At 47.6% G+C, this 27,294-nt stretch overlaps 2 protein-coding genes across 2 annotated transcripts; both read right to left on the bottom strand.

Moving 5' to 3' along the window:
• Positions 1 to 1,304: 1,304 nt before the first annotated feature.
• Positions 1,305 to 16,732, bottom strand: LOC123770633 (uncharacterized). Its single transcript, XM_045762673.2, has 7 exons — positions 15,735 to 16,732; positions 14,844 to 14,985; positions 13,498 to 13,661; positions 11,873 to 12,031; positions 7,002 to 7,070; positions 3,342 to 3,431; positions 1,305 to 2,243 (listed from the first exon to the last, which is right to left on the bottom strand). The coding sequence occupies exons 1-7, from the start codon at positions 16,452 to 16,454 to the stop codon at positions 2,136 to 2,138; spliced, it is 1,452 nt and encodes a 483-aa protein (XP_045618629.1). The 5' UTR covers positions 16,455 to 16,732; the 3' UTR covers positions 1,305 to 2,135.
• A 1,943-nt stretch (positions 16,733 to 18,675) lies between these two features.
• LOC123770521 (heat shock protein HSP 90-alpha) lies at positions 18,676 to 26,253 on the bottom strand. Its single transcript, XM_045762480.2, has 5 exons — positions 26,094 to 26,253; positions 23,487 to 23,991; positions 22,580 to 22,734; positions 19,782 to 20,795; positions 18,676 to 19,513 (listed from the first exon to the last, which is right to left on the bottom strand). The coding sequence occupies exons 2-5, from the start codon at positions 23,989 to 23,991 to the stop codon at positions 19,031 to 19,033; spliced, it is 2,157 nt and encodes a 718-aa protein (XP_045618436.1). The 5' UTR covers positions 26,094 to 26,253; the 3' UTR covers positions 18,676 to 19,030.
• Between the last annotated feature and the right edge of the window lie 1,041 nt (positions 26,254 to 27,294).

Here is a 27,294-nt window from a genome sequence, read left to right as displayed (position 1 = left end):
ACAGCTGTCAGGAGCGTCTTGACCGCCGGCCAGCTGCACCACAACAGCTGGTAGTGACACCTGGAGGCGTCATAAGTGTAGGGCATGGCGCCGAGCGCCCGCATGGCGGCACGCAGGGGCCGCAGACCCGGCTGTAAGGTGTTATTCACCCACTCTGCGTCTGCCTCCGTCAGGGGCACCAACACCCCCAGAGTCTCCAGCACCTCTTCTGGGGTTCTCCCAGAGTGGTGGAGAGTGAGCGTGCAGGTGTGTGGCGTGGTGCTGGCGTGTGCCCCGGGGGCAGGAGGCAGTAGTCGGCGTGCTGCCCACTTGACCCCACCGGAGGAGTGCTTGTGAGGGGCAGACACAGCTGCCCTCGTCATGGTCGCTGGCACAACACTGCCCTCTCTCCTCCTCCTCCTCGCAACATCCAGAGTAACACCTCGCTGTTTACCTCTGATGCTATACACACACTCCACACTGTTTACCACCACAACTACACAATAACAGCATCAACACAGCAGCGAGGGGAGGATGCGAGCCCCCACCAGCCCAGCAACAGTGATGGTGAGCCCCCACCAGCCCAGCAACAGTGATGGTGAGCTCACAGCCCCCAGCAGCAGGTCAGGGGGAGCCATAGACCCCAGCAGCAGGTCAGGGGAGGCCATAGACCCCAGCAGCAGGTCAGGGGGAGCCATAGACCCCAGCAGCAGGTCAGGGGGAACCATAGATCCCAGCAGCAGGTCAGGGGGAACCATAGATCCCAGCAGCAGGTCAGGGGGAGGCCATAGACCCCAGCAGCAGGTCAGGGGGAACCATAGATCCCAGCAGCAGGTCAAGGGAAACCATAGACCCCAGCAGCAGGTAAGAGGGAACCATAGACCCCCAGCAGCAGGTCAGGGGGAGCCGGGAGACCTCCCCAGCTCCTCTCACCTTTCTCTTCGTGGGTTCATGTGAAGTGTTTATGGAGGTTCTTTCTTTACCGCCCAATATTGTCTTGTTATCAGTATATTCCCCTCCCCCTGTCCGTGGTCGCTCTCTTTGTCCGGCCATACTCAGGTACTCAGGGCGTGGGGGGCGCCATTGGGGGGGGCGTGGGGGGCGCCTGTGGGGGTGTAGGAGAGTCATGTGTATAGAGGGGTATGAGGGGGTGGCGAGCGGGACACTGGTGGGTGGAGCCATGCATGACCCTTGACCTATTACTATCATGAGATGCTTCACGGTGGACTTACCTGTGAGGGGTCATGAAGCACGCGTTGGTCCGGCTCAGGCAGCCCTCGTGCACGACACTAACAGTTGAGAGGATCAACAACAAACACAGTCTCTTATAAGGCATTCTTTAATATTATGAGAGGCGGAAGGTAAGTTCAGGCCAGACAGGCAGGAGTTAGGAAGAGTTCCCAGAGTGTGTGTGACGGGTGCACGGTGACAGATAACACAGACTGGTTCCTGTCACCCTGATACTCCCTGTCACCTGGCTCCTGTCACCCTGATACACCTTGGCACACTCGCCTCACAAACATAACTCTCCGAAACATTCACCAAATATGTAGCATTACAAGATATGTGTTAAAACATACATATATCAGTGCGAGCACTTATTTTATCCCACTATATTATACATCTTCCCAGCTTTCACATATGGGTTCAGATACATATAATTGTTTTGACTAATCAACAGTCGAAGCAGCAACAGTATGAAGTCATGAGGTTCACAGGCACCCAATTGGGAGGATGTTGATCCGGATATTTTCTTCAGTAGATTAGATGTAACACGAACAAGGAGCACCCGGGCGGTGAGGGCTGGTAGTGTACCACTACGAACCGTCTCATCTGCCACCTCAAGTTGGTGGCTGTGATTGTTAGACGGAGTGGTTGAGGGTGGTGGTGGTGGCTCCTAGACGGGGTGCTTCAGGGTGGTGGTGGCTCCTAGACGGGGTGCTTCAGGGTGGTGGTGGCTCTTAGACGGAGTGGTTGAGGGTGGTGGTGGCTCTTAGACGGAGTGGTTGAGGGTGGTGGTGGCTCTTAGACGGAGTGGTTCAAGGTGGTGGTGGCTCTTAGACGGAGTGGTTGAGGGTGGTGGTGGTGTCTCTTAGACGGAGTGGTTCAAGGTGATGGTGGCTCTTAGACGGAGTAGTTGAGGGTGGTTGTGGCTCTTAGACGGAGTGGTTCAGGGCGGTGGTGGCCAAGACATCTTGCCCTGACACCGATGGATGTTTGAGCTGCAGAACAATGATGAAGTATGACACCACTGCTCCCACGACCTGTAATACACCACAACCTGTTATACACCTCCGGTCCTAACAAGGAACACTCTACTACAAACAAAGATTTGACGAGATCACCTCAACAACATTGACAAACCAGAGGGGTCATGATCACAACGTATAAGATACTGAAGGGACTGAAAATGTGGACTGAGAGGAAGCAGGAGAGGTGTGAGGTAGAGTGAGCACAGCTTCCAGAGTACATGCCATGAGTGCTCCTCTAGGGCCCGGAGTGAGCACAGCTTCCAGAGTACATGCCATGAGTGCTCCTCTAGGGCCCGGAGTGAGCACAGCTTCCAGAGTACATGCCATGAGTGCTCCTCTAGGGCCCCGGAGTGAGCACAGCTTCCAGAGTACATGCCATGAGTGCTCCTCTAGGGCCCGGAGTGAGCACAGCTTCCAGAGTACATGCCATGAGTGCTCCTCTAGGGCCCGGAGTGAGCACAGCTTCCAGAGTACATGCCATGAGTGCTCCTCTAGGGCCCCGGAGGTGCCACATACTCAAGAGGCAGAGTCCAAGAACTGCACCTGACTTCCTGCAAGCACAGATAAGTAAGAATATGTGCGACGGTCTTAAATATCACCTTTACTGAGCACTGTGTAGCTTTACTGTGACCAGACTTAGTGATGATAAAGTGACGGTTGACATACTCACAGTGATGATAAAGTGACGGTTGACATACTCACAGTGATGATAAAGGGACAGTTAACATACAGTAATGATAAAGGGACAGTTAACATACTCACAGTGATGATAAAGGAACAGTTAACATACTCACAGTGATGATAAAGGGACAGTTAACATACTCACAGTGATGATAAAGGGACGGTTGAAATACAGTGATGATAAAGGAACAGTTAACATACTCACAGTAATGATAAAGGGACAGTTAACATACTCACAGTAATGATAAAGGGACAGTTAACATACTCACAGTAATGATAAAGGGACAGTTAACATACTCACAGTAATGATAAAGGGACAGTTAACATACTCACAGTGATGATAAAGGGACGGTTAACATACTCACAGTGATGATAAAGGGACAGTTAACATACTCACAGTGATGATAAAGGGACAGTTAACATACTCACAGTGATGATAAAGGGACGGTTGATATAGAAGAAGCGACCACCGCTGATGCAGATGGGGGAGGCGGTGAGCGCCAGGGTCAACTCGCCGTACTGAAGAATACACAACAGTTGTACTTGGCTCCACCACCACCCACTGACTACAGTATAAAGTATGGTTATAAAGCAGTATACACAAGACAACAGTGTACCCTCCACCACCCACTGACTACAGTATAAAGTATGGTCATAAAGCAGTATACACAAGACAACAGTATACCCACCACCACCCACTGACTACAGTATAAAGTATGGTTATAAAGCAGTATACACAAGACAACAGTATACCCTCCACCACCCACTGACTACAGTATAAAGTATGGTCATAAAGCAGTATACACAAGACAACAGTGTACCCACCACCACCCACTGACTACAGTATAAAGTATGGTTATAAAGCAGTATACACAAGACAACAGTATACCCTCCACCACCCACTGACTACAGTATAAAGTATGGTTATAAAGCAGTATACACAAGACAACAGTATACCCTCCACCACCCACTGACTACAGTATAAAGTATGGTCATAAAGCAGTATACACAAGACAACAGTATACCCTCCACCACCCACTGACTACAGTATAAAGTATGGTTATAAAGCAGTATACACAAGACAACAGTATACCCACCACCACCCACTGACTACAGTATAAAGTATGGTCATAAAGCAGTATACACAAGACAACAGTATACCCACCACCACCCACTGACTACAGTATAAAGTATGGTCATAAAGCAGTATACACAAGACAACAGTATACCCTCCACCACCCACTGACTACAGTATAAAGTATGGTTATAAAGCAGTATACACAAGACAACAATGTACCCTCCACCACCCACTGACTACAGTATAAAGTATGGTCATAAAGCAGTATACACAAGACAACAGTATACCCTCCACCACCCACTGACTACAGTATAAAGTATGGTTATAAAGCAGTATACACAAGACAACAGTGTACCCTCCACCACCCACTGACTACAGTATAAAGTATGGTCATAAAGCAGTATACACAAGACAACAGTGTACCCACCACCACCCACTGACTACAGTATAAAGTATGGTTATAAAGCAGTATACACAAGACAACAGTGTACCCACCACCACCCACTGACTACAGTATAAAGTATGGTCATAAAGCAGTATACACAAGACAACAGTGTACCCACCACCACCCACTGACTACAGTATAAAGTATGGTTATAAAGCAGTATACACAAGACAACAGTATACCCTCCACCACCCACTGACTACAGTATAAAGTATGGTCATAAAGCAGTATACACAAGACAACAGTGTACCCACCACCACCCACTGACTACAGTATAAAGTATGGTTATAAAGCAGTATACACAAGACAACAGTATACCCTCCACCACCCACTGACTACAGTATAAAGTATGGTCATAAAGCAGTATACACAAGACAACAGTGTACCCTCCACCACCCACTGACTACAGTATAAAGTATGGTTATAAAGCAGTATACACAAGACAACAGTATACCCTCCACCACCCACTGACTACAGTATAAAGTATGGTCATAAAGCAGTATACACAAGACAACAGTGTACCCACCACCACCCACTGACTACAGTATAAAGTATGGTCATAAAGCAGTATACACAAGACAACAGTGTACCCACCACCACCCACTGACTACAGTATAAAGTATGGTTATAAAGCAGTATACACAAGACAACAGTGTACCCTCCACCACCCACTGACTACAGTATAAAGTATGGTCATAAAGCAGTATACACAAGACAACAGTATACCCTCCACCACCCACTGACTACAGTATAAAGTATGGTCATAAAGCAGTATACACAAGACAACAGTGTACCCACCACCACCCACTGACTACAGTATAAAGTATGGTTATAAAGCAGTATACACAAGACAACAGTATACCCTCCACCACCCACTGACTACAGTATAAAGTATGGTCATAAAGCAGTATACACAAGACAACAGTATACCCTCCACCACCCACTGACTACAGTATAAAGTATGGTTATAAAGCAGTATACACAAGACAACAGTGTACCCACCACCACCCACTGACTACAGTATAAAGTATGGTCATAAAGCAGTATACACAAGACAACAGTGTACCCACCACCACCCACTGACTACAGTATAAAGTATGGTTATAAAGCAGTATACACAAGACAACAGTATACCCTCCACCACCCACTGACTACAGTATAAAGTATGGTCATAAAGCAGTATACACAAGACAACAGTGTACCCTCCACCACCCACTGACTACAGTATAAAGTATGGTCATAAAGCAGTATACACAAGACAACAGTATACCCTCCACCACCCACTGACTACAGTATAAAGTATGGTTATAAAGCAGTATACACAAGACAACAGTATACCCTCCACCACCCACTGACTACAGTATAAAGTATGGTCATAAAGCAGTATACACAAGACAACAGTATACCCTCCACCACCCACTGACTACAGTATAAAGTATGGTTATAAAGCAGTATACACAAGACAACAGTATACCCACCACCACCCACTGACTACAGTATAAAGTATGGTTATAAAGCAGTATACACAAGACAACAGTATACCCTCCACCACCCACTGACTACAGTATAAAGTATGGTTATAAAGCAGTATACACAAGACAACAGTATACCCTCCACCACCCACTGACTACAGTATAAAGTATGGTCATAAAGCAGTATACACAAGACAACAGTATACCCTCCACCACCCACTGACTACAGTATAAAGTATGGTTATAAAGCAGTATACACAAGACAACAGTATACCCACCACCACCCACTGACTACAGTATAAAGTATGGTCATAAAGCAGTATACACAAGACAACAGTGTACCCACCACCACCCACTGACTACAGTATAAAGTATGGTTATAAAGCAGTATACACAAGACAACAGTATACCCTCCACCACCCACTGACTACAGTATAAAGTATGGTCATAAAGCAGTATACACAAGACAACAGTGTACCCTCCACCACCCACTGACTACAGTATAAAGTATGGTTATAAAGCAGTATACACAAGACAACAGTATACCCTCCACCACCCACTGACTACAGTATAAAGTATGGTTATAAAGCAGTATACACAAGACAACAGTGTACCCTCCACCACCCACTGACTACAGTATAAAGTATGGTTATAAAGCAGTATACACAAGACAACAGTATACCCTCCACCACCCACTGACTACAGTATAAAGTATGGTCATAAAGCAGTATACACAAGACAACAGTGTACCCTCCACCACCCACTGACTACAGTATAAAGTATGGTTATAAAGCAGTATACACAAGACAACAGTATACCCACCACCACCCACTGACTACAGTATAAAGTATGGTTATAAAGCAGTATACACAAGACAACAGTATACCCACCACCACCCACTGACTACAGTATAAAGTATGGTTATAAAGCAGTATACACAAGACAACAGTATACCCTCCACCACCCACTGACTACAGTATAAAGTATGGTTATAAAGCAGTATACACAAGACAACAGTATACCCTCCACCACCCACTGACTACAGTATAAAGTATGGTTATAAAGCAGTATACACAAGACAACAGTATACCCACGTGGTGCTTGTCCTTCTCAGAGGCAGTATAGGGCAGACCCCGTCGGAGGACGTCCACGCACCGCTCCGCCTGTCACAAGACAACAACACCTTACAAAGATTGTCACTCGACATCGATCCTTGAAGAATACATTGTAAGCGACACATTATTCCCTTACCTACGTATTATCATCTTGCCAGGGAGGAAATATTCTCTGCCTCACACACCTGTACTGTACAGGTGTGTGAGGAGCGCCCTGCCTCAGTTCTCGCACTTTCGTATAGTCAATATTGACTTATTAAATACGTGCATATGTGACATACTAAACATACTAGTTTACCTTGAAAAGCTTCATAGAAAACACCGACCTTACCTAACCTTCTTAGTATGTTAAGATAAGCATCTTATTGCTTCGTAATTACAATTATTACTTAACTACCTATAATAGGTTAAGTAATAATTGTAATTACGAAGCAATAAGAAGCTTATCTTAACATATTAAGAAGGTTAGGTAAGGTCGGTGTTTTCTATGAAGCTTTTCAAGGTAAACTAGTATGTTAAGTATATCACATATGCACGTATTTAATAAGTCAATATTGACTATACGAAAGTGCGAGAACGGCTTGCAATATAGTAAGTTCATTTATTATGCACCCCATACCTCAATCTGTATAAATAAGTAACAGTCACAAGCCAGGAACAGTAACAACACGAGAGAGGAGGCAAGTCACAAGCCAGGAACAGTAACAACACGAGAGAGGAGGCAAGTCACAAGCCAGGAACAGTAACAACACGAGAGAGGAGGCAAGTCACAAGCCAGGAACAGTAGCAACACGAGAGAGGAGGCAAGTCACAAGCCAGGAACAGTAGCAACACGAGAGAGGAGGCAAGTCACAAGCCAGGAACAGTAGCAACACGAGAGAGGAGGCAAGTCACAAGCCAGGAACAGTAGCAACACGAGAGAGGAGGCAAGTCACAAGCCAGGAACAGTAGCAACACGAGAGAGGAGGCAAGTCACAAGCCAGGAACAGTAGCAACACGAGAGAGGAGGCAAGTCACAGGCCAGGAACAGTAGCAACACGAGAGAGGAGGCAAGTCACAAGCCAGGAACAGTAGCAACACGAGAGAGGAGGCAAGTCACAGACAAACACCACTAACTACAGATCATAAATATATTACTACACCCACCATTAACACTAGCGGCCATATCTTATTCATAAAGCACTATGACAAACATGTTTTTACCCCAAGATAATTGCCTAAACGTTAGTAATCAATGGTTCAAAAGTAATACTTAGCAATTATCCTGACCAATAATTACCAACGGTCTCGTGGACCAATCGAAGCAATTCTCAAACCAACTCAATAACAGGTGACTGTGGCGCTCACATTAACTATTTAATTAACCTCATTCGTCCACAGCATATTGGTTAACCATCAATTAGTTCGAGGCAGCGAGCCAAGACATCAGACTGCCATTAGCAGTGTGGAGGCGCAGTGGCTCTCGCTGTAACTAAGGTCTTCTGAATGGTCACCAGCTTCGCCTGGTTACCAGAGGGACCCACGAGGTCTTCTGAATGGTCACCAGCTTCGCCTGGTCACCAGAGGGACCCACGAGGTCTTCTGAATGGGACACAATCCTGATGTCACTAGCCCTGAAGGAGAGAGCAAGGGGTCCCCTGGGACCTGGACGTCACTACCCCTGAAGGAGAGAGCAAGGGGTCCCCCCTGGGACCTGGACGTCACTACCCCTGAAGGAGAGAGCAAGGGGACCCCTGGGACCTGGACGTCACTACCCCTGAAAGAGAGAGCTGCTGGAGAGAGCAAGGGGTCCCCTGGGACCTGGACGTCACTACCCCTGAGAGAGAGAGCAAGGGGTCCCCTGGGACCTGGACGTCACTACCCCTGAAGGAGAGAGCAAGGGGTCCCCTGGGACCTGGACGTCACTACCCCTGAGAGAGAGAGCAAGGGGTCCCCTGGGACCTGGACGTCACTACCCCTGAGAGAGAGAGCAAGGGGTCCCCTGGGACCTGGACGTCACTACCCCTGAGAGAGAGCAAGGGGTCCCCTGGGACCTGGACGTCACTACCCCTGAAGGAGAGAGCAAGGGGACCCCTGGGACCTGGACGTCACTACCCCTGAGAGAGAGAGCAAGGGGTCCCCTGGGACCTGGACGTCACTACCCCTGAGAGAGAGAGCAAGGGGTCCCCTGGGACCTGGACGTCACTACCCCTGAGAGAGAGAGCAAGGGGTCCCCTGGGACCTGGACGTCACTACCCCTGAGAGAGAGAGCAAGGGGACCCCTGGGACCTGGACGTCACTACCCCTGAGAGAGAGAGCAAGGGGACCCCTGGGACCTGGACGTCACTACCCCTGAGAGAGAGAGCAAGGGGTCCCCTGGGACCTGGACGTCACTACCCCTGAGAGAGAGAGCAAGGGGTCCCCTGGGACCTGGACGTCACTACCCCTGAGAGAGAGAGCAAGGGGACCCCTGGGACCTGGACGTCACTACCCCTGAGAGAGAGAGCAAGGGGTCCCCTGGGACCTGGACGTCACTACCCCTGAGAGAGAGAGCAAGGGGTCCCTTGGGACATGGACGTCACTACCCCTGAGAGAGAGAGCAAGGGGTCCCCTGGGACCTGGACGTCACTACCCCTGAGAGAGAGAGCAAGGGGTCCGCAGCTTCAGATAAGAGCAACAATAAAGTGTTGCAGCTGTTGGCTCACTCAACACTTCTCAAGTGCCGCCATAGTGTGTTGACTCGCGTCACCCTCACACACACACACCTGACATGTATTATTATAATCAACAAGCAGTGTTAACATGTTGTTTACATTATGGGACACAAATATGGCCGACATATTGACGACTTTTCCCGCCAAAACACCGAAGACACCGTTAGTACGCCTGGTGAGATATTATAATATTATTGTAGTACACGGAGGGAACAAGTGTTTACTGTGCGTCATCAGGTTTGATGAAGGGGGAATTATTGGCTTCGTTACAACCACCAACGACGTCATTCACGTACAGACGAGGGGGAAGGTCAGCCCTTATGCTCCCAGTATGGTGGCCCGCGGTCCATCAGTGGTGGCCCGCGGTCCATCAGTGGTGGCCCGCGGTCCATCACTGGTGGCCCGCAGTCCATCACTGGTGGCCCGCGGTCCATCACTGGTGGCCCGCGGTCCATCACTGGTGGCCCGCGGTCCATCAAGGTCAGGCCCTTGTCCTCTCTGGCCCTCAGGGACACCAGGAAGAAGGGGCGCGACTAACCTCCTCATACACCCTGCTGGCCTTCAGGGACACCAGGAAGGGACGTGAGGCGTCACTAACCTCCTCATACACCCTGCTGGCCTTCAGGGACACCAGGAAGGGACGTGAGGCGTCACTAACCTCCTCATACACCCTGCTGGCCCTCAGGGACACCAGGAAGAAGGGGCGTCACTAACCTCCTCATACACCCTGCTGGCCTTCAGGGACACCAGGAAGAAGGGACGTGAGGCGTCACTAACCTCCTCATACACCCTGCTGGCCTTCAGGGACACCAGGAAGAAGGGACGTGAGGCGTCACTAACCTCCTCATACACCCTGCTGGCCTTCAGGGACACCAGGAAGAAGGGACGTGAGGCGTCACTAACCTCCTCATACACCCTGCTGGCCTTCAGGGACACCAGGAAGAAGGGACGTGAGGCGTCACTAACCTCCTCATACACCCTGCTGGCCTTCAGGGACACCAGGAAGAAGGGACGTGAGGCGTCACTAACCTCCTCATACACCCTGCTGGCCTTCAGGGACACCAGGAAGAAGGGACGTGAGGCGTCACTAACCTCCTCATACACCCTGCTGGCCTTCAGGGACACCAGGAAGAAGGGACGTGAGGCGTCACTAACCTCCTCATACACCCTGCTGGCCTTCAGGGACACCAGGAAGAAGGGACGTGAGGCGTCACTAACCTCCTCATACACCCTGCTGGCCTTCAGGGACACCAGGAAGAAGGGACGTGAGGCGTCACTAACCTCCTCATACACCCTGCTGGCCTTCAGGGACACCAGGAAGAAGGGACGTGAGGCGTCACTAACCTCCTCATACACCCTGCTGGCCTTCAGGGACACCAGGAAGAAGGGACGTGAGGCGTCACTAACCTCCTCATACACCCTGCTGGCCTTCAGGGACACCAGGAAGAAGGGACGTGAGGCGTCACTAACCTCCTCATACACCCTGCTGGCCTTCAGGGACACCAGGAAGAAGGGACGTGAGGCGTCACTAACCTCCTCATACACCCTGCTGGCCTTCAGGGACACCAGGAAGAAGGGACGTGAGGCGTCACTAACCTCCTCATACACCCTGCTGGCCTTCAGGGACACCAGGAAGAAGGGACGTGAGGCGTCACTAACCTCCTCATACACCCTGCTGGCCTTCAGGGACACCAGGAAGAAGGGACGTGAGGCGTCACTAACCTCCTCATACACCCTGCTGGCCTTCAGGGACACCAGGAAGAAGGGACGTGAGGCGTCACTAACCTCCTCATACACCCTGCTGGCCTTCAGGGACACCAGGAAGAAGGGACGTGAGGCGTCACTAACCTCCTCATACACCCTGCTGGCCTTCAGGGACACCAGGAAGAAGGGACGTGAGGCGTCACTAACCTCCTCATACACCCTGCTGGCCTTCAGGGACACCAGGAAGAAGGGACGTGAGGCGTTACTAACCTCCTCATACACCCTGCTGGCCTTCAGGGACACCAGGAAGAAGGGACGTGAGGCGTCACTAACCTCCTCATACACCCTGCTGGCCTTCAGGGACACCAGGAAGAAGGGACGTGAGGCGTCACTAACCTCCTCATACACCCTGCTGGCCTTCAGGGACACCAGGAAGAAGGGGGCGTCACTAACCTCCTCATACACCCTGCTGGCCTTCAGGGACACCAGGAAGAAGACAATGCAGGTCTGGAAGATGATGATGGTCTGCCAGGCGGCCTCCTGCCCGGCGTACCCTGCACCCGCACCAATACGGTACGCCACCAGGTACAGCTCCAGGCACAGCGTCACCACCTGTGGGGACGGCCACCCTATAATAATAATAATAATAATAATAATAATAATAACATATAATAATGTTTACACAAGAGGAGGAGAGGTCAGGAGGACCACAACTAAGCAAAGCGTTTCTACCAAAACTGACAATAATTTAGAGACAACATATGTATGGGTATAAAAGAGTAAACACTAAATACTACAAGACAAGCTAACATATGTGAGAATGGCTAAAGAATGCAACAAATGATATACAACATGAAGATAGTGTTTAATGATTACACACAGACTTGTACATTATGGAATCTACACTCACACCAAGGGTACTATGCTCTTAAACATCAATATACTGCTAATATTGACAAAATATTAATATCAACAAATTTCTTCTACTTTATGGCAGTTGTGGTGCAAGTTTTCAACAAAAAATGAATTAAGTATTCATTACAAACAGATAAGATCAAATGGCAAAGTTTGCCCTCTAATATATCTTACGCACCATCACTTGTTTTCTTTACCTGTCTCTTGGTCAGAGAAAACTAAAATGTGCAATAATAATCAGGAATAACTAAAATATAAATAATTATTTTGTATCCATGTATCTAGGGACAGACTGTATTACCGTAACATGAACAAATCCACAAGGGCCGTGACGAGGATTCGAACCTGCGTCCGAGAGCATCCCAGACGCTGCCTTACCGTAACATGTCATTAATGTAACATGGAACAGACTGCAGGCGATAAGTCACAATAACATGGCTGAAGTATGTTGACCAGACCACATACTAGGAGTTGAAGGGACGACGACGTTTCAGTCCGTCCTGGACCATTCTTGGTCCAGGACTTGGAATCGACTTGAGAATGGTCCAGGACGGACCGAAACGTCGTCGTCCCTTCAACTTCTAGTGTGTGGTCTGGTCAAAATGTAACAGACTGCATTAGACAAAGTAGTTGTGTTATTAGCCCAAGAGACAGACGAGGCTTGCCACTTATTACTTACACTTAACAGAACAAGTATTTCTGGAATGAAGGGCAGAGGGCCCCTGCCGGTGATAGCCTAACTGTTGTAAAGTGACAACCCGTTCTCGCACTTTCTTAGTCAATATTGACTTATTAAATAAGTGCATATGTGACATACTAATTTATTGTGAATATTTTAGTTTACCTTGAAAAGCTTCATAGAAAACACCGACCTTACCTAACCTTCTTAGTATGCTAAGATAAGCATCTTATTGCTTCGTAATTACAATTATTAATTAACCTATACCTATAATTGGTTAAGTAATAATAGTAATTACGAAGCAATAAGATGCTTATCTTAACATACTAAGAAGGTTAGGTAAGGTCGGTGTTTTCTATGAAGCTTTTCAAGGTAAACTAAAATATTCACAATAAATTAGTATGTCACATATGCACTTATTTAATAAGTCAATATTGACTATACGAAAGTGCGAGAACGGGTTGTAAAGTGAAGATAGACTGACCTGTGTGGCGTAGAAGCACTGTAAGGTGGAGGAGAAGAGGTGCTCCGTCTTGCGCACCATTACCACCACCTGCCAGTGACTCTGCACCAGCTGCTCCAGCTGCACCATCTGACTACAGCCCCACACCGGTTCCTCCACGACATCCCCAGCGCCCTCCCACGCCACTGACACACAAGTCACCAATAAACATATCAAATGGTTTATATTATTATGTATTAATAAACCTATTTTTTGTCCTGCCCGAAACGCTTGGCGTAATAGTGGCTTTAGGCATTGTATGTACTAGCTCTATACACCCAGCAAGTTTTGTAATACACCTTTGTAGGTATGTACCTTGCCTGAATACACCTTTGTATGTATGTACCTTACCTGAATACACCTTTGTATGTATGTACCTTACCTGAATACACCTTTGTATGTATGTACCTTACCTGAATACACCTTTGTATGTATGTACCTTCTCTCAATAAACCTTTGTATGTATGTACCTTCTCTCAATAAACCTTTGTATGTATGTACCTTGCCTGAATACACCTTTGTATGTATGTACCTTACCTGAATACACCTTTGTATGTATGTACCTTCTCTCAATAAACCTTTGTATGTATGTACCTTCTCTCAATAAACCTTTGTATGTATGTACCTTGCCTGAATACACCTTTGTATGTATGTACCTTACCTGAATACACCTTTGTATGTATGTACCTTCTCTCAATAAACCTTTGTATGTATGTACCTTACCTGAATACACCTTTGTAGGTATGTACCTTACCTGAATACACCTTTGTAGGTATGTACCTTACCTGAATACACCTTTGTAGGTATGTACCTTACCTGAATACACCTTTGTAGGTATGTACCTTACCTGAATACACCTTTGTAGGTATGTACCTTACCTGAATACACCTTTGTAGGTATGTACCTTACCTATTATACTTCATGCCAATATTAAAATATGATTGTGTGTACACACTCACACAGGACCTATCATTTATTTATTCTAGGACCTAGAGAAGCCGGCCAAAAATCTCAGACACCCTTGTAACCATCTATATATATTACTGCAGTTAAATATTACATAGCATGCTACTGATATAGTTAGCAATTGCTTCTTAAGGCTAATAACACACACATATATATGACATTAGAGATAATAGGTAGAGTGGAGAGTGCGTGAAGGGAAGGGAACTATCAGGGGGGAAAGCGCCAAGCCATCACGACTATATAGCACTTGGAAGGGGTCAGGATAAGGAATTGGGATGGGACGGGGGGAAAGGAATGGTGGTTAATAACTTGTGGACGGTCGGGGATTGAACGCCGACCTGCATGAAGCGAGAGAGCCTTACCATGGAGGGTGTGGGCCAGCTGGTGCCTCCAGCACTCCAGGACGTTGTGCAGCATGTGGCAGATGGTGACGAAGAGGAAGAGTGAACCTTTGTACACCATGTAGAGGTGTCCCACCACCATACCCACCACCACACGCACCACCTGTGGAGACAACACCTGTTACACGAAGCTCCTCCGCTTGTACAGCGTGTACGGCAACCGTCACATGTGCCCACACCACACCTGTCGACACCTGTTGCTTGTGAATGTCACACCTGTCACTTGCAGGCAGTTGTCATCTGTCAACACCAAACCTGTCCCCTGCCGGCCCACACCTGTGTGTGTGTGTGTGTGTGTGTGTGTGTGTGTGTGTGTGTGTGTGTGTGTGTGTGTGTGTGTGTGTGTGTGTGTGTGTGTGTGTGTGTGTACTCACCTAGTTCACCTAGTTGTGTTTGCGGGGGTTGAGCTCTGCTCTTTCAGCCTGCCTCTCAACTGTCAGTCAACTGTTTTTCCCCACACCACACACACCCCACGAAGCAGTCCGTGACAGCTGACTAACTCCCAGGTACCTATTTACTGCTAGGTAACAGGGACATTCAGGGTGAAAGAAACTTTATGCCCATTTGTGTGTGTGTACTCACCTAGTTGTGTTTGCGGGTGATGAGCTCTGGCTCTTTGGTCCCGCCTCTCAACCGTCAATCAACAGGTGTACAGATTCCTGAGCCTATTGGGCTCTATCATATCTACACTTGAAACACGCACACACTTGTGTGTGTGTGTGTGTGTGTGTGTGTGTGTGTGTGTGTGTGTGTGTGTGTGTGTGTGTGTGTGTGTGAGTGTGTGTGTGTGTGTACTACATGTTCCTGCAGGATGGAGGTGTTAGCTCTTGGGCCCCGCTCTGGGAGACTGACCTGGACCGGGAGAGTGTCCTGGGCCAGCCAGCGGGGGTCCACCAGGAACAGGACCTGGGCCAGGAGGTCCACGATGTCCATCAACATGGCGGGTGGCCCCAGCACAGCCACCACCAGCACCGCCACCACAAAGGCGTACAGGAAGATGGCGTAGACGCATGAGGCGAGACGCAGCCCTCTGGTGGGGTCTAGGGTGGTGCGGGCTGCCAACTGCTGCCACTGGTTAAGGAAGGCGCACAATGGCTGCCCGAGCATCACCAGGTTGAGCACTTCCACCCACGCGTTCAGCAGGCAACCCACGATGATGGCCATGCCCATCAGCTGCACCTCGTGGCTGCCTGAGGCGGTGGCCCGCACCGGTTGTGCCTGCAGGAAGACTGTGGCCAGACCCACGCAGGTGGACACCACCAGACCACTCAGCCACACCAGCACCGCCAGGGTGTGCGCACCGCGCCAGCTGCGCCACCTCAGCTCGTACCGGCGCGAGGCGCAGCTGTACCGGTACGGTACCATGCCCAGGCCCCGCAGCGTCACTCTGATGAGCAGCAGCGGTCCGTGCAGCACGTCCTGCGCCACACCCTCCTCCTGCGGCACACCCTCACCTGCCGCAGGGGCGCTGCTCACAGTCCACACACCCTGCGGCTTGTTGCTCTCTCCATGCGGCTGCCCTGCGGCTTTTGGTGCCGCACGCGGCCTCGACTTTCCCCAACGCCACGGCATCGCTCCCGCAAGCAGCACCAACACCAGCCGTGAGGAGCGACAACTGAGGTATGAGAACTGAGATGTGAGGAGCGACAACTGAGGCGTGAGAGACGACAGCTGAGGCGTCAGGGGCGACAAATGAGGTGTCAGGGGCGACAGCTGAGGCGTGAGGAGCGACAGCCGAGGTGTGAGGAGCGAGAGTAGTGTGAGGGGCGAGCATGAGGGCCCGCGCCTACCCCAGGAGTCTGGGGGTCGACGCCCCACGCCTGCGCCGCTCCGACCCTGGGGGGCGTGGCCTCCCTCCCTTACTTACCCTACAGCACCCTTCCTTCCCTTCCCCTGCCCTTGTTACTGGCCCCAGGGATGAGTGCTGGCCTGACTCACCCTGTGAGTGAACACCCCCGCCCTCACCCTCCTGAACAAGGCCTGCCAACAGGGTGAACAACCTGTTGGGTTGTTCATCCGGGCGCCTACTAACTGCCGTCCGACAGTTCCTGCTCCGTATATAACACCTTCGTTATTCTCCTCAGAGAGCAGGAAGAGCAGCAGCAGCCATTATACCTGCCACATGGCCTCGGCTTTTATGATTTCTCGAAGTTTTCCTGATTAACGGTTGGAGTGAGACTAGGCTACGGGCGCGCCCTCCCATCACGGTGTCCATAATTGTCTAGTTTATACACTTATAGTTGGCTTACTTAACACGAATTTACCGCGAATTATTTACCTAAGCAAATTAAACACAACATTAAATATCTGACGATGAGAATACAATTTAAGGAACAAATATAAACTAATCGTTCAATGAATTGATACCAAAAGCTTCCCTAGCCTCACCGCTTATCACGAGATAACACAAATACCATAGGCTCTTATTTTAAGTTTAAAGATAAAGTGCCTACCCCCCTGTGCTCTAATGTCGTATATATGTATAATTGTTCCAGCTGTAATGCTGGATATATCGGGAGTTCCATTCGGAACTTTAAGATTAGGATACTTGAGTATCTTTTAGGACTGGATTACCATTGTCTAAACCAGCATTTTCGGAGATTAGAAACCATTGTTATGAGTTTGATCATTCTCTGCTGGAATCTGATTTTAAAATTCTGGACACTTGTATGAATGGCCAGTCAGACTTGAGAGTAATGGAATCCTTATATATAAAGGAGCTGCGGCCTCTGTTAAATAGCAACCTTTCGGCTGTTCAATTGTACACTGTATAGGGCACAGTACAGGACCTGTAATTGGATTTATAGTTCATTCTGGTAGTTTAATTTTGTTTAGTTTACCATGTCTTTGCCCTTTCTTACTTATTTTAAGTCTTGACATTGTACATTAGTATAATCTTTTTAGTTAGGATATATAATACATTTTTTGGTATTTAGATTTGTTTAATATATGAGTTTTTATAAGATTTTGGTTAGTACTTTATAATGGTCGCTTATTCTGCTGGCATTTTATATACATTTTTTGTAGAGTTGTAGTCATTATATGAATATTTGAAATAGTGTTTAGTATCTATGTGTCAGCTGTCAAGCTTCCTGTTGATCACTTCACCTAAGTTTAATAGTATTGGTTTGTTTTAGTAGTTATAAAATTCCTCTTGTAATTTAATGGATTTTTGAATTAGCTTTTATCTATGTGACAGTTAATAAGTTTTATTTGTATTGATCACTTTAAGTAAGCTTAAGTGTATTTTTTTAAGCATTTTCCTTTCTTTGATAGACAATTATAGTCAGTATGAGTTCTTTGTTTACCAGTTATTTGATTGTGATTTCTGTTTGTTCTTTTATATCTGATGATGAATACGAGAAGTATTCGAAACGTTATTCATTTTAAAGTAAAGAATCTGAAACAAGATGTTCAGAATATCCCTGGTTTTCCTATTCATCTTAATATATATATATTATATATAGGGGGGGGGGTACCACCTCTGGTGCAATTATAGGGACCCACAGCCTCAGAGAAGGGAACACAGAGCATTCAGGGAAAACTTGCCATTTAACTCTGAATACAAAAGAGTGTTCGCTTCTCCTACCACCCCCTTTTTTATTATGGTGTACACCTTATTATGCAAGGTTATACAGCGACATATCTGATTTTATACAAGAAATATATAGATATCTACCAATGGCAGAACATATTTTTCTGTTCAGCAGTTTTCTAAAAAGTTTGGTGTGTTCAGCTTTGTCAAAAGCTTGTTCTTACTACATCTCTGGGTGATGATATATAAACACAAATGTCTGGTTATCCATTTATTTATAAAATTGAGGCGAGGCTGGCTTTACAGGAGCATTCATAGCAGCAAGCTACAGGCGATGCCGCTTACAGCATGATGAATGCCTGGACAAGTATCCTCCTATACTGATTGATGGACACATGCTGCACGACAATGATATACATGGAATGAATTGCATCACAAATTAAATTGTAGACATTTTAGGTGATCACTTTAATTTCTTTGTTTCTGACGTTATAATTGATTATGAATGACTATAAATAGCGAAGGATGATAGAAAATATATCATAAATCTTGCGAGGAATGATTGCGTGGATGAGAAGTGTGTATGAGACATGTTGGGCGGAGGATGACATGGCTAGTCGACCTCTTCCATCCTAGAGGCATCCTCCTCGTCCCCTTCCAGCGGCGGCATGTCGTCCAGAGGGTTGGTGTCCTCAGGGATCGTGATAGCTTCCTCGTCGTCGATACCAAGACCTAAACTGATCATCCTGTAGATCCTGGCGGCGTGTACCCCGGGGTCCTCCAGGTTGAAGCCGGACGCTAGAAGGGACGTCTCGAAGAGCAGCATGACTAGATCTTTCACAGACTTATCATTCTTATCAGCATCAGCCTTCTGCCTGAGGGTCTCAATGATGCTGTGATCTGGGTTGATCTCCAGGTGCTTCTTGGCAGCCATGTAGCCCATGGTAGAGGTGTCTCGCAGTGCCTGAGCCTTCATGATGCGTTCCATGTTTGCGGTCCAGCCATACTGGGAGGTCACGATACAGCACGGAGAGGTCACCAGGCGGTTGCTCACCACCACCTTCTCTACTCTCTTGTCAAGGATGTCCTTTATTACCTGGAAAAAAGATAAAGTAGATCAGATAACATCAGAGACACTGTTGGAGTGAGGTGAAGTGACATTAGTTAATGAGATGAGATAATACACTTTGCTTTTGTGACTAGGTACGTCAGCTAATTCCTGAACGTATTCTAACTAATAAATAGAACTGAACCTTATACTTTATTAAGTAAAAAATAATTAAACTAGAATGTGGTGGGAGTGAGAAGTACATTTTCTTGATGGCCTCACATTGTATGGTGAGGGATTGTGAGTCAAGTCTCACCTTGCACAAGTTCTCCAGCTTCTGTTTTTGTTCCTCTAACTTCTTTTTCTCCTCCTCGTCATCTGGGAGCTCGAGACCTTCCTTGGTGACCGACAAGAGCTGCTTACCGTCATATTCCTTCAGCTGCTGGATGCAATACTCGTCGATGGGGTCAATCATGTAGATGATCTCAAAGCCTCGCTTCTTCACCCTCTCTACAAAGGCTGAGTTAGCGACAGCGTCACGACTCTCTCCGGTGATGTAATAGATCTGTTTCTGGTTGTCCTTCATGCGGGAGACGTAGTCCTTCAAGCTGCTCATCTCGTCTCCTGATGCTGAGGTGTAGAACCGCAGGAACTCTGCCAGTTTCTTACGATTGGTGGAGTCCTCGTGGATGCCCAGTTTGATATTCTTGGAGAAATTCTCATATAATTTCTTGAATGAATCTTTGTCCTCCATGAGTTCCTCGAAGAGTTCCATGGCTTTCTTCACTAAGTTTTTACGGATAACTTTCAAGATCTTGTTCTGTTGAAGCATCTCACGAGAGATGTTGAGGGGAAGATCTTCAGAGTCAACAACACCAGTGATGAAGTTGAGGTACTCTGGGATGAGTTCCTCACAGTTATCCATGATGAACACGCGACGAACATACAACTTTATCTTGTTCTTCTGTTTACGATTCTCAAAGAGATCAAAGGGAGCACGTCGAGGCACGAAGAGAAGTGCCCGGAACTCCAGCTGGCCCTCAACACTGAAGTGTTTGATAGCCAAGTGGTCCTCCCAGTCATTGGTGAGTGACCTGTAGAACTCTCCGTACTCCTCCTGAGAGATGTCATCTGGGTTGCGGGTCCACAGCGGCTTCGTCTTGTTCAGTTCTTCGTCCTCCATGTATTTCTCCTTCACAGTCTTCATCTTCTTGGCTTTCTCCAGCCCTTTGTCAGCGTCTTCGTCTGCTCCCACGTCCTCCACGTTCGGCATGTCGTCTTTTTTAGCAGCCTCGTCTTCCTTCTCTTCTTCATCGTCATCTGGGATTTGCTGGACGTGTAGAGAAAATATTCACGTTAGTATTGTGACACCACAGACACAATCTCTCACGAACTGTACTAGATCATGAGACACAATCTCTCACGAACTGTACAAGATTATGAGACACAATCTCTCACGAACTGTACTAGATTATGAGACACAATCTCTCACGAACTGTACTAGATTATGAGACACAATCTCTCACGAACTGTACAAGATCATGAGACACAATCTCTCACGAACTGTACAAGATTATGAGACACAATCTCTCACGAACTGTACTAGATTATGAGACACAATCTCTCACGAACTGTACTAGATCATGAGACACAATCTCTCACGAACTGTACAAGATCATGAGACACAATCTCTCACGAACTGTACAAGATCATGAGACACAATCTCTCACGAACTGTACAAGATCATGAGACACAATCTCTCACGAACTGTACTAGATCATGAGACACAATCTCTCACGAACTGTACTAGATTATGAGACACAATCTCTCACGAACTGTACAAGATCATGAGACACAATCTCTCACGAACTGTACTAGATCATGAGACACAATCTCTCACGAACTGTACTAGATTATGAGACACAATCTCTCACGAACTGTACAAGATTATGAGACACAATCTCTCACGAACTGTACAAGATTATGAGACACAATCTCTCACGAACTGTACAAGAATGGAACACCAAAAGGATAGAAGACGTGTTCTCGTCCCAGGTGTTCACAAATTATAATCTTGATCTTAAACTATGGTGAAGGTCTAGCCTTTATGTATAGCACTCTGAACCCCAACTGAGGAAGTGTTTATCCTGACCTCAGAGGTCTCTTACACACCTGCAGCACACCTGTAGACACAACACGGTTCCTACAGACCTACAGGAGACCTGTGGACACCATACGGGTCCTACAGACCTGCAGGAGACCTGTAGACACCATACGGGTCCTACAGACCTGCAGCAGACCTGTAGACACACCATGGTTCCTACAGACCTGCAGCAGACCTGTGGACACCATACGGGTCCTACAAACCTGCAGCAGACCTGTGGACACACCATAGTTCCTACAGACCTGCAGCACACCTGTAGACACAACATAGGACACAAAAAAGTCTAGATATATATACAAGAAAATGTCTGTCTGTTTATCTGCTTGTCCAAGATCAGATGCTTGACGCTAGCCTCACCTAACTTTTAAGGATGACACATGGGTAGTAGGAAACTGCGATAGGCAGGTAGGAGTCGACTCCATTGTCCCCCTTAAAAAGGATTATAATCTCAAGAGAGACCTGAGATAGCTGAAATAGTGGTTTTGTTTTCCATAGAATTTTACAGAAGCTTTGAGCAATACTTCACACACAACATAACCAGAACAATATTTTAACGTTAATACAACGTTGTCAAAGTAACAATGGTGAAAATAACATTGTGTGTTATTGTATGCTGAGAAAGAGAGAGTGTGAGAGGGAGAGAGAGAGAGAGAGTGTGAGAGGGAGAGAGGGAGAGAGAGAGAGAGAGAGAGAGAGAGAGAGAGAGAGAGAGAGAGAGAGAGAGAGAGAGAGAGAGAGAGAGAGAGAGAGAGAGAGAGACAGAGAGAGACACACAGAGAGAGAGAAAGGAAAAAGAAAGACATATTTTTATAAACAAATTATTACTATCATCATCAAACAAGTTAATAATACTAAACCTGAAAGGAAAATAAGAAAATAGTGAATGTGGAGATAATATTGAGAGAGAGAGAGAGAGGAGGAGGAAGGAGTGTGTAGGGAGAGAGACTGACCTTCTCCCTCTCCTTCTCCACCAGGAGCCTGATGGGGTAGCCGATGAACTGAGAATGTTTCTTCACCACCTCCTTGATGCGGCGCTCCTCCACGTACTCGGCTTGGTCCTCCTTCAGGTATAGTGTGATCCTCGTGCCCCGGGATAGTGGGTAGCCTGGAGGGGGACATGGCACGGCTCTAATGTACCTCTCATGACACTTGTTAACAGGCCACACCTGTCATCATACCTCTCATGACACTCGTCACTAGACCACACCTGTCATCATACCTCTCATGACACTCCTCACCAGGCCACACCTGTCATCATGCCTCTAATGACACTCGTCACTAGACCACACCTGTCATCATACCTCTCATGACACTCCTCACCAAGCCACACCTGTCATCATGCCTCTCATGACACCTGTCAGCGCACTTGGATCTGTTAATGCTGCCTAATTACACTTGTCTGGACGTATTCAATTGAAAACCTGTTTACAAAGTTTGGTGTTGGAGGTGTGGGCCACACCTGTCGCAGCTTGTTCTTACTACACAACCTGACACACACACACACACACACACACACACACACACACACACAGAGGAGAGGTCCAGGGGTCAGATTCACGAAAGCAGTTACGCAAACACCTACGAACCTGTACATCTTTTCTCAATCTTTGGCGGCTTTGTTTACAATTATTAAACAGTTAAAGAGCTCGGAAGCACCAGGAGGCTGTTTATAACAATAACAACAGTTGACTGGCAAGTTTTCATGCTTGTAAACTGTTTAATAAATGTAACCAAAGCCGTCAAAGATTGAGGAAAGATGTACACGTCCGTAAGTGTTTGCGTAACTGCTTTCGTGAATCTGGCCCCAGGTAGCTGACTAGGGAGAACATAAGATGTAAACAAGTCTATAAGACTCACTTTTGTCGGGCCGGATAGTGAAGGAGCCTCCAGCGGCAGACTCCCAGGTATACTGCTCGTCATCATTGTGTTTGGAGGTGACAACCACCTTGTCGGCCACCAGGTAGGCGGAGTAGAAGCCCACACCAAACTGCCCAATCATGGAGATGTCAGCCCCAGCCTGCAGTGCCTCCATGAACGCCTTGGTGCCAGACTTAGCAATGGTTCCCAAATTGTTAACCAGATCAGCCTTTGTCATGCCTACACCAGTGTCGATGATAGTGAAAGTCCGCTCGTTCTTGTCAAGCTCGATCCTGATAGTGAGATCCTTGCCGGACTCGAGCTTTGACGGATCAGTCAACGACTCGTAGCGGATCTTGTCAAGCGCGTCAGAAGAGTTGGAGATCAGTTCTCGCAGGAAGATTTCCTTGTTGCTGTAGAAGGTGTTGATGATGAGAGACATCAACTGGGCGATCTCCGCCTGGAAGGCGAAGGTCTCCACTTCCTCCATTGTTTCCTCAGGCATCTGTAAGGGCGGGAAAGTTATTATTGACACGCGTTGGTACACACACACAACAGTGTTCCTACACTACTGTATGTGATGTATTATAGCTGTGAGGCACCTGTGTGGTGGGGTCCAGCAGCTGGGGGTGTGTGGTGGGGTCCAGCAGCTGGGTGTGTGTGTGGTGGGGTCCAGCAGCTGGGGGTGTCTGGTGGGGTCCAGCAGCTGGGTGTGTGTGGTGGGGTCCAGCAGCTGGGTGTGTGTGGTGGGGTCCAGCAGCTGGGTGTGTGTGGTGGGGTCCGGCAGCTGGGTGTGTGCTGGGGTCCAGCAGCTGGGTGTGTGCTGGGGTCCAGCAGCTGGGTGTGGGGTGGGGTCCAGCAGCTGGGTGTGTGTGGTGGGGTCCGGCAGCTGGGTGTGTGTGGTGGGGTCCAGCAGCTGGGTGTGTGCTGGGGTCCAGCAGCTGGGTGTGGGGTGGGGTCCAGCAGCTGGGTGTGTGGTGGGGTCCAGCAGCTGGGTGTGTGTGGTGGGGTCCAGGAGCTGGGTATGTGTGGTGGGGTCCAGCAGCTGGGTGTGTGTGGTGGGGTCCAGCAGCTGGGTGTGTGTGGTGGGGTCCAGCAGCTGGGTGTGTGGTGGGGTCCAGCAGCTGGGTGTGTGGTGGGGTCCGGCCCCCACACAGCCTCCCAGAATAGCCCAACAGCGTAGGGGCCGCGTGGACCAGGTCGGGGCGTCTCGCTCACCAAGCGGGAATATAAAAATACAATTGTTGTCGTCGTATTTTACCAAGATGTAACCGTATGGTTTAAGGAGCTCCCTGAGGGAAGTGTGTTTATACTTCATATATATAATTGTCATATATATATATATATATATATATATATATATATATATATATATATATATATATATATATATATATATATATATATATATATATATATATATATATATATATATATATATATATATATATATATATATAATATACAGTATACATAATCTGGTATACATGTTCATATGCGTAAGTATTCACCCAGGGCCTGCACCAGGGTAACTACTCATGACTGACCAGTCCTCCTGGTTAAACTATTGGATAATATACATATTAGTGAAGGTCTGAACGCATATTACTATCCCAATATTAGTCTACATCTAAACTTATCTGTCAATCTTTGTCCCCAAAAGCGAGGTTTCTCACGTTAGAACCTTATTGCACTATATATCATTGTTTTAGATCATAAAATAGTATATGCTTAAATTGTTTTCTTTGAAACGGTCTGAAGAATTTGGTTTTCTGTAAATAAAATGCTAGGGGATACTTAAATAGTTTTCAAATTTCATATTTTTTTCCGTTTGAGAATACACCAAGTTAACCATGGATAGAGACGAGGTAATAACACTAATTCGTGAAGACAGGTGGCAAATTTAGTGCATAAATTACAAAAGCCCCGGTGCTATAATATATAAAACATAGCATATAGGAATTGGTAGCATATATATATTTTGTATATGATTGAAATATCTGTATAAGAGGGTCGACGGCCGCCACGGGACGAGTGTGGGACACACTAAATATATCCCAGAGTGGACCACACTACACACCAGGTGCTATGTGGTCCTGGGGATAGACGGGTCTTATGTGGTCCTGGTGATAGACGGGTCTTGTGTGGTCCTGGGGATAGACGGGTCTTATGTGGTCCTGGGGATAGACGGGTCTTATGTGGTCCTGGGGATAGACGGGTCTTATGTGGTCCTGGGGATAGACGGGTCTTATGTGGTCCTGGGGATAGACGGGTCTTATGTGGTCCTGGGGATAGACGGGTCTTATGTGGTCCTGGGGATAGACGGGTCTTATGTGGTCCTGGGGATAGACGGGTCTTATATGTGGTCCTGGGGATAGACGGGTCTTGTGTGGTCCTGGGGATAGACGGGTCTTATGTGGTCCTGGGGATAGACGGGTCTTATGTGGTCCTGGGGATAGACGGGTCTTATGTGGTCCTGGGGATAGACGGGTCTTATGTGGTCCTGGTGATAGACGGGTCTTATGTGGTCCTGGGGATAGACAGGTCTCAGGTCTGGTGACCATAACTACACCAAAACATTGTTAATTAAGTGACACTGATGCTCACCTTGTATATGTTGGCTAATAAATCACTGAACACTTATGAGGAGCGCGGGAACACGTGCGGGCACCGGGCCGGTTGTGAGGGGAAGCGGGTCTGGCTCCCTCTTAAATACCCGACCACGTGGCCGCCATGTTGGTGCCCGGGCCACGTGCCCGCCATGTTGCTGCCCAGACGCTTCCAGAACTGTGTGTGTTGAGTCACACCTCAACTGTAAATGTTGCTCCCATCATAATGATGTAGAGCACTACCCGCTCCGCTATAATTATATGAGGGATAGTTACTCTTCAGATGAGGGGAGAGCTGGCCGAGGGGAGACAACCCGCCATGGACCCAATCACGGAGGTGCCAGAAACATAATAATAATTGTTTTAACTATTAAATATCGTATCAGTATATAGAGCAGAAATCCAAACAAAAAGCCCAGTTCATACACATTAATACAGTATACCAGAAATTAATCTGTAGTTAAAATGTTGTTAATACTAAATCAAAACAGTTAGTATTAAGGTATGTAAGGAGGGAGTGGGTAAGGGGGAAGCGGCAACTTGGCGGACCTTCTAGACGCTCCCAGAAACGTTGCCGGAAGTGACGTCAGCCTCGCTCACTTCCGCTCTGCTAACTTTACGCGCCATTTTTAAGCGCGCCATATTTAAACGCGCCAAGTGTCAACAATGTTAGGATGCTTGTATCACGAGATATGTAACGACAGGTCTGCGCAGTTCATGTAATGACTTTATAATTTGTTATAATTATAATTCATTGTGTCGGGGGATAAGAAGCCCGAGTGTATTCATACACGTTAGGCTTTTATCGAGGTGCACATGGTACAGTGCATACATACATGGTACATAACACTGCAGGTAGAGGGCGTGCACATGGCTGTAACACTACCACCCATTAAATGGGTGCGGGGGGCATTTACAGGATGGGTATGGGGTCCACTACCACCCACAGGATGGGTATGGGGTCCACTACCACCCACAGGAAGGGTATGGGGTCCACTACCACCCACAGGATGGGTATGGGGTCCACTACCCCTCACAGGATGGGTATGGGGTCCACTACCCACAGGATGGGTATGGGGGTCCACTACTGCTCACAGGATGGATATGGGGTCCACTACCACCCACAGGATGGGTATAGGGTCCACTACTGCTCACAGGATGGGTATGGGGCCCACTACCACCCACAGGATGGGTATGGG

This window comes from Procambarus clarkii, chromosome 46, assembly GCF_040958095.1.
Source record: "Procambarus clarkii isolate CNS0578487 chromosome 46, FALCON_Pclarkii_2.0, whole genome shotgun sequence".
NCBI lineage: Eukaryota > Metazoa > Arthropoda > Malacostraca > Decapoda > Cambaridae > Procambarus > Procambarus clarkii.
The sequence above is the reverse complement of the archived record's forward strand: the minus strand, read 5'-3'. Positions and strand labels throughout refer to the sequence as shown.

Coding starts and splice junctions, on each gene's coding strand:
- LOC123770633 (XM_045762673.2), bottom strand. CDS start 16,454: ATGCCGTGGCGTTGGGGAAAGTCGAGGCCGCGTGCGGCACCAAAAGCC. Junction 14,986..15,734: donor AGGACACTCTCCCGGTCCAG/GTCAGTCTCCCA, acceptor TTGTCTCCACAG/GTGGTGCGTGTGGTGGTGGG. Junction 13,662..14,843: donor GCTGGCCCACACCCTCCATG/GTAAGGCTCTCT, acceptor CTTGTGTGTCAG/TGGCGTGGGAGGGCGCTGGG.
- LOC123770521 (XM_045762480.2), bottom strand. CDS start 23,991: ATGCCTGAGGAAACAATGGAGGAAGTGGAGACCTTCGCCTTCCAGGCG. Junction 22,735..23,486: donor CACTATCCGGCCCGACAAAA/GTGAGTCTTATA, acceptor GTCCCCCTCCAG/GCTACCCACTATCCCGGGGC. Junction 20,796..22,579: donor TGGAGAAGGAGAGGGAGAAG/GTCAGTCTCTCT, acceptor CTACACGTCCAG/CAAATCCCAGATGACGATGA.